General features: G+C 40.3%; 1 protein-coding gene across 1 annotated transcript in view; it reads right to left on the bottom strand.

Annotated features, from left to right (window-relative positions):
• The window catches only part of Vapa (VAMP associated protein A), a 58,320-nt gene that overhangs the window by 28,599 nt on the left and 21,541 nt on the right, over positions 1-8,180 (bottom strand). The window contains exon 3 of the mRNA XM_019209702.2: positions 8,071-8,174. Coding sequence (XP_019065247.2) covers positions 8,071-8,174 — 104 coding nt within the window. The remainder of the gene's footprint in view (positions 1-8,070; positions 8,175-8,180) is intronic.

Genomic DNA, 8,180 nt, shown 5'->3' with positions numbered 1-8,180 from the left:
ACTATGTAGTTGAGACTGACCTGGAACTCACTATGTAGCCCAGGCTGGTCTTGAACTCACAGCGATCCTCCTGCCTCAGCCTCTCAAGTGCTGGGATTACAGGCATGCGCCACCACACCTGGCTCAAGCTTTTCACTAAAAGAAGAACCCAACTATAACAGATGTGACACAATATCACCAATGAAGTATTTTTATCACAAAATATTGAAACCTGAATCTAATCAACCCTTCTAATTCAAAACTTACAGGAAATACACGTAAGACACATCCAGAGTAGGGGACATTTTACTGGACAAGTGGCATGTTGCAAACCAATGGCATGATTTAAAAAGAAAAGGAAAGAGAGGCACTTATATATATGACAACCAAATGCAACGCAAAAATGATAAAGCAATTTAAAAAGTACATTTTCAAAAGACTATTAGATACTATTAAAGATTTAGTCGGTTTTAGTTAACAATGGTATCAAGACTACGCAAAAAGAGAGGGGGAAGGAGGGAGATGGGCCTTCTTTGTTCCTACAAATATAAATTCAAGTGTCGAAGCATAAAATGCTCAGCTATCCAAGGTGCAGGAGGGCAGCCTGGTAAACTCAAGTGATTTAGAGATCCTGCCCCCCACTCCGGGGTGGAGTTGGAGCTCAGCAGGAAGTCTGTAGGTTCAAGCCTCAGTACTGCCAAACATACACAAAGGCAAACAAAAACATACAAATAAGCATGGTAAAATGTTAAACATTAAATTTTGTTAAGGCATATGAAAGTTCATATGTTTTTTATTAAAGTCTGGAAGTTTTTTCAAAAGTTTTAATTGAGGCCGGGTGTGGTGGCGCACACTCGCAATCCCAGCACTTGAGAGGCTGAGGCAGGAGGATCACTGCGAGTTCGAGACCAGCCTGGGCAACATAGTGAGTTCCAGGTCAGTCTCAACTACATAGTGAGACCCTGTCTCAAAAAACCAAAAAAAAAAAAGTTTTAATTGAGTAATGTGAGTCACATTTCAGTTATAATAAACCAGTAAGCAGTCCTTTTACCTTTAATTTTCTTCTAAAACTATTTTTTTCAAACATGAGAAAATGAAAAAATGGAAATAAAGTGTTTGTAAATGAGGGGGGGTGAAGGGAGGGCAGGGACAAGGGGAAAAAATGAGAACCAAGCCCAATCATGTAAAGGTACAAGATCCCAATAATGAATGTAACTGTACTGTACACCTAAAATGTACCAATAAACTCAATAAAAAGAAAAAAAATAAAATAAAACTATTTTTTCTGCTTGAAAGAATGCAAGGTCTTTCTACCTTGAAAGAGTGGGTCAGTCATGTTTAGGATAAAAAGGCAACAAGAAAAAGAGCAAAGAAGTGCCTATGAAAAAATAAAAAGGGTGCCTGTAACAGAGTCCCTTCACAGATCATCTCTGTATGGTCAAAGTCTCAAAGGCCAGGTGTGGTGATGCACACCTGTACTCCCAGCACTCAGGAAGCTGAGGCAGGAGGATCCCCTGAACTACACAGCAAAACTGTCAAAAAAAAAAAAAATCTCAAAGGAAATTTAAAAAGGAAGTGTGCTGGAAGAAACTGCAGGTTGGAAGATACAAAGTAGCAGATACAGAGTATAAACAATTCTAGAGAGCTGATGTACAACATGAGTTCTACAGGTCATAAAATTGTGTTCTACTTGAGATTTCTGCTGAATGAGTAGACTTCAGCTGCTCCTCTCACAAGAGGTGGTAAAAGGATGAGATATGTTGTACACCACAGTCAGATGTGCACCATAACTTGTATACCTTGACCAGTGTTTTAAAAGGGGAAGCAGAGTCTTGCACAGCACACCAACCCTAACAATCAAAAAACAGCAAATTTTAAAGAACTTAAATAAACCAAGTTTTCCCAATTTTTATGCAGCAGGCTCTCCTCACCCACAGCAGGTTTGTTCTACAACCCCAGAGGAACCCTAAGACTGTGGACAGTATCACACTTGGTAAGTTCATGTCTTTTCCACCTCAACCAAGCATTCATCACACACTGGCCTTAACATTTACAGTCTGAGGTATGACAGGCAAAACCAACATGAATTCCTCTTTCTTCACAATTGCAGGGGTTTTTTCTTATGATAGACCTTAGCAATCTCAGCATACGACTTTGTCTTAAGGTGACAATGTTCACCTTTTTTCTAAAAGGAAGCACTTTATGGCTTCTCTTGGGCACATCCAAGCATATCTGCACTGCCAGATACCACCACTACACTGCTGTTGACTGGGGCCAGTGAATAAAACAAGGGTTACTTCAGCACAAGCAGGACACCAGCAGCCTGATACAGAGCCAGGTACTAAGTGACCAACTCGGGCAGCACCATCACGGTAGAGATGGTGGCCAAAGCACTAAGGGCCCAGGCAGAAGGGAGCAGAACAGGGCAAGATTTGATCTTACTACTCAGAATGACATGAAATTTAAACGTTTATTGTTTAAATTTCTGAAATTTTCCATTAAATATTCTGGGTCCCCAGCTGACCAAGGAAAACTGAAACCACAGAAGACAAAGCCACTGAAGGAGGGAGCTACTGTGTATCTTTCTACTTCATAAACACCATTTCCTTTTTGTGTCCCCTATCATACAGTCAGAAACCTTTAAAGCCACAACACCCCAAAACTTACCTAGTCCCATTTATCCCTTTACAAAAAGAAAACTGAAGCAATCTACCAATGGGATAATTAACTCTTTATAAAATATCCCATAAGTCATTTCTGGAGCTAACAAAGTTTAAGTACACAACTATATGTAACACAGACAAAAACCCCAATTCAGAAGAGATCTAAACCAAAAATGCAAATTATGATGAAATCAATAGTCTTACTAGTCCAGTTAACATTTACTGGGCAATCACTCAATGACTGCCACTGAACCTCATTATTATGTACACAAAAGTAAAAGAAAGAAATGGTTCCCAGCAGTTTGGTAGGGGAAAAAAAACACATGAGCACAAGCTTCCATAGTGCCATGAAACAGGGAGAAACCAACCAGCACTGAAAGAATATCAAAGACTTCAAAAGAATAGTGTGACTCTCGAACTGGAGTCTGCCTGATTGAGAGGGGCAAGAAGATTCCAAGCAGAGAATGTACAGTCTTGCAATAGCTTGGGAGTGTTTGGGAAAATGGTTTCATAACAGCCAAAGCTATGGGTAGCAAAGAAATAGCACTAAAGTTAAGAGAAGTAATGCTTTTCCAAGTACATAATGTGGTAAACTACTTCCCTGCTTTAAACAACAGACCATGACCAGATTTTCCTTTTGCAAAAAGTAGTTCCAGTGTAAAGTCAGGCTGAAGAAAGCTCATGGAAGAGAAAAGGAGATATGTTTGTTGACCAGGAGAGTATCCAAAGTCAGACCTCTCTGAGTAAAAGGACTCAAACATATTTTCCTTTTACTCTCCCACACAGCCCCAAATAAAATGCAACTGATCCTCATCCAGACACCTGGAGTTTCTTAGGTGGGTGAACAGCACCACCATCTGGTTTACACAATCAAAAATCTCCAAACCATACAGGAAACCCAACCACCCGTTTCCAGTGCAGATTTGATCTCCAAACTTTTCATTGTTTCTTTAACACATCACATCTCAGTCCAAGAGGTCTACTCTTGCTAGGATGGCTGTGGCTACCTAATTCATCTCTTCCTCTTCTTAAATCTACACAGCCACCAGAAGTACTATTTAAAAAGCAAATGTGATGTTACTCCATTCCCTCCACCTACTCTCTCCCACACAACACTTAAAACTACCTCCTGGCTTAGGATAAAAATGAGACTACTGGCCAGGGATGTATAGCATAGCACCTGCCTGGCAAGCACGAGGTCCTGAATTCAATCTCTAGTACCAAAAAAAAAAAAAAAAAAAAAAAAAAAAAAAAGAAGAAGGAAGGAAGGAAGGAAGGAAAAAAGGGAGGGAGGGAGGGAAACCACTAACCTGCCCCATAAACCAGAACTATATTCATCTTGGTTATTTCCATTACTGTAACACTGACCTCTTTCAGTCTTGTAAATGTCTCATATTCCCCCCTACCACAAGACCCTTCTACATGTGTCTTCTTTTCTTTTTGCCCCTAGGGAACTTCTCATTCTTGGAATCTTGTTTCAATTGGGCTAGCCTCCTCTGACCAGATCAAAATCCCTACTTTAGATTCTAATAGGATTAACAGATATCGTTATGGCTGTGTTTCATTCACCTCCACATTGGATTAGTGTCTATCTCTCGGATAGAACTACCCATGAACACAAAGGCAGTGTCCCTCACAACTGTAGTTCCAGCACTCATTCATCACACCTGACATACAGCAGATGCTCAAATCTAATGCAATTATATTAGATAATCTGATAGAGGGCTGGAGCGGGAGAAACAAACTTTATTACATGTTAGAGTGTTTCTGGTATGAATAATCATGATGCCACTAAAATGTAAAAATAAAAAATACAGAAAGAGTAGGCTTATTTTTTTAAAGCTAAGGATGTGTTGATTTTGAAATGTCTAAAGAACAAATCCAAATAGTAAGTTGTTACAAGTATATGTTCTTAATACTAAAGTGAGACTTAAAATAGATTTGGGTATGTACCAATATATGCAAAAAAGAAAGAGAAAACTTTTCAATAGGCAGAGTTCAAAGCCAAGGTGAATCCTAGTCATAGCCTCAGAAACATGTGCATTTAAGAAAGGTCACAAATGAGACAAAAGGAGCAAAGAAGAAAATTACAAGATAATGGTGCCATAGAAATTTTAAAAAGCTGGAGTTTCAAAAAAGAACTCAGTAATATTAACTGTCAGATTAAAAACTGGAAATGATTAATGTAGCTGTCAATAAGTAATGAAGTCAGAAAGATGACTACAAGGGATGGAGAAGTGTACACAAGGGAGGAAATGCAGAGATGGTGAATATGGACTATTTTTCCAAGAAAGCTGACTGCAAAAGAAACGAAGGACCAGAAGGGGCACAGATCAGAAGCTGAGAATCAAGGAACTATCTTGTTTGCTTATTTTTAAAACTCAAGGCTTCAGGATGGGGCCGGGGATTTAGCTCAGTGGTTCGTGGCCAGCCTTGCAAACGCAAGGACCTGAGTTCCATCCCCCGTACCAAAAAAAAAAAAACCAAAAAACAAAAATCAAAAACTCAAGGCTTCAGTGTATTTTTATCTTAAAAGGAAGAAGCCTAAGTATAGGTTTGCCTTACCACCTGAAGCAAGGAACCCAGAGCCTTGGATGTGAGAAGAGTATGATGCAAGCTGATGAACAGCTGTTCAGAGGAGACAGCATATCAGGCAAAGGCTTGCACGCCACGCTTTTTAAAACAGCAGATCAGACTTTCGTACTGCAGACGATATACTTGGCAACTTTTAGGAATAGAATAGTAAGGTGTTTCCTTATGTTTTTAAGGAAGTGGGACAAGGTCACCACAGAGATCTGGTAAAGCCAGGGTGAAACAGGAGGCATTCCTGAAGAACCACCTGAAAACGTGACCACCCCCAAAAGGTATTCCAAATCTTTCTGTGAGCTGCTTCTCAGCAGGCACTGCTACCCAGAGGTGCTAGCTCACAGCGCCACCACCATCCCTGACCTGCTCAGGGAGTGTAGTTTCTGCACAGTTTTGTACTGTTACAGGCAACCTTGAGCAGAATGCTTCTACTTTATTTTCTTCCTCTCCTTGATCATTAAGAGAAAGAATACATTTGAGGGCAGGGGATTTAGCTCAGTGGTGCCATGCCACCTGCTTCACGAGTGCAAGGTACTGGGTTTGATCCTCCATACCAAAAAAAAAAAGGATATACTGAGATTTGTTTTAGTATTTTCTAAACTTTAATTTTTTTAGGTCTGGGGATTTAGCTCAGCGGTTCAGTGGCCTGCCTTGCAAGCGCAAGGACCCAAGTTCAATCCCTGGTACCAAAAAAAAGAGAAAACTTTAAGTTTTTTCTCCAAAACTGCTAATGGGAAAAGTAAAATGTTGCATAACACACAACAAATTTTGTAGTTTTAAAGGCAAAAATTATTTCACATAATAGGACAAATTTCAATTGTGAATTCTAAATCAAATTACTGGCAGAGTTTAAACAAACTTTAAAGAAAAAGAAGTATCTCTTTTTCTTTTCTAGCGAGCAAAAAACCTACTTCAGAATTCATTATATTATCATTAAAACACTTTTGTATATGAATTATGTGAAACAATAAATTTTTTAAATAAACTTCTCCACAACTGTACAAAGTACTGAGATTTGCCTCAGTCCTGAGCTCGATCCCTGGTATTGGGGCAGGGTGATTTTATTAAGTATGTAAAAGCAAAACCACCCAATCTCAGAGTGAGCAAATGAATCGCACCTGAAGAATCATCTTAGTCGAGTGTAGAATTAAAACAAATAAACTTAAAAGAACATGACAGTGAATTTTCAAAATTATCTTATAACAGACCTTCACTTAAGAGTTACACATGAATGAAAACAAGCCAGTTAAATGATGGGGGGGCTTGCAGCAGAGTCCCCCTTCATAGTTCAGGCTGGCCCTGAACTCGTGGTGATCCTCCTGCCTCAGCCTCGGAAGGGCTGGGATTACAGGTGTGCGTCACCATGCCCCACTGCTCCAGTTAAATGATTTTAACACCATCATCAAACCGAGTACAAGCAGACTGTGGATTTTAAATGTCTCCTTGCCCAGTGGTAAGCTGTGTAAACTATTTACATTCCACTAAGAGCTGAACATTGAGGGAGGAATCAACCACCAAACATCAGCTCCGATTTCAGCCCACCCCTTTCTCTCCCCCAGAACTCTCTTGCCCACCTTTACACACAAGTACACAACAAACTTCAGACACTGAAGCACACACCAAGCATTCTCACTTCAGGGCCTCCTGCTCAAGCATTCCCTCTGCCCTGCTCTTCTCTGAACTGAATGTACACCTGGGGCTCTGCATCATTTCCATGTCTGTGTTCCTCGCTAGTCTGGATTCACGACTTTCACTGGCAACATAAGATTCATTCTACAATCACAGCTATAATTCCTCAATACTCAAAAGAAGTGAAATATATAGACAAACCACTGTGTAGTGTTTCTGACTGTTCTTTAACCTGCCTCCTAAGTTATTGTTCAGGGTTGTAACTTTTTAAAACTTGTTTCTCCACTATTATTAATCTCTTACCAGGGAAATATCACAACTTCTCTAAGGAGAAACCTTCAGACTGCGTGCACATTTTCCTGGTCTAAAACTAGTTTCTAGCATGTGGCAATCCTGTCACTCTAGGAGGCTGAGGCAGGAGGCTCACAAGTTTGAGGCCTGCCTGAGAAACCTAGCAACTGAGTGGAAATCTGTCCCAAAATAAAAAAGTGTAGGGATGTAGCTCAGTGTGAAGGCCCTGGGTCCATTCCCCAGAATGGAGGAGGCGGGAAACCCACAATAGTTTTAAAGGTTTCTAACACCTTAATGGCAACTCACACATAGTTTATGCAATAGAGAAAATTTGCTCTGTAAACTTATCCTGTCAAAAGGTAAGAAAATACACACCTTAAAGGTTTTTACAGACTTCAACTGAAGACACTGTCTACTTTGGCAAAATTTCAATACTCAAGGTCTACCCCTCCCCCAGCTAAAACTGTAAAATCATGCAACACAAATCTACTGCCACAAAATGCTCTCAATGCACCTCAAAATATTTCTTGGTTATCTCAAAGTCTTATCTTTCAGTTTACTTACGAGTCCATTCAGCAGAATTTATAAATACATACACTAAAACCCCTACCCAATACCAGAACATAATTTGTTTCTAAATTCCTAAAACTACCTGAATTTTTTTCTACGACAAACAATCGAGCTGCTTTTCTTCTGGACCCAACTTTACACAAAAGTTTTTTTTCCTTTAAAAGTGAGATTGTTATGTACCTCACAGAAACTGCTATCATCGTACTACTCAAGACTGCACACCGACTTCCAAGAGGAAATTCACTTTACACCTAACTACAGGCAGGAAGACTCTTGTTTTGTTTAGATCTTCACGCTATCGATAGTGCGTTTAAAAAGGTGCTCAGCAGAACTCGTCCCAGAAGTGCCCCACCGCACAGGCAGCCGGCGGCTGCAGGCGAGCGGGATCGCAAGTCACTGGTGGCCCCAGCAGCAGGCTCCGGAGTCCGCAGAGCCTGTCCGATCGCCGCGGGCGCCCTAGGG

The sequence above is a fragment of the Fukomys damarensis genome, unplaced genomic scaffold, assembly GCF_012274545.1.
Source record: "Fukomys damarensis isolate Sample0158 unplaced genomic scaffold, DMR_v1.0_HiC HiC_scaffold_30, whole genome shotgun sequence".
Classification (NCBI taxonomy): domain Eukaryota; kingdom Metazoa; phylum Chordata; class Mammalia; order Rodentia; family Bathyergidae; genus Fukomys; species Fukomys damarensis.
This window is presented reverse-complemented; position numbering and strand designations above follow the sequence as displayed.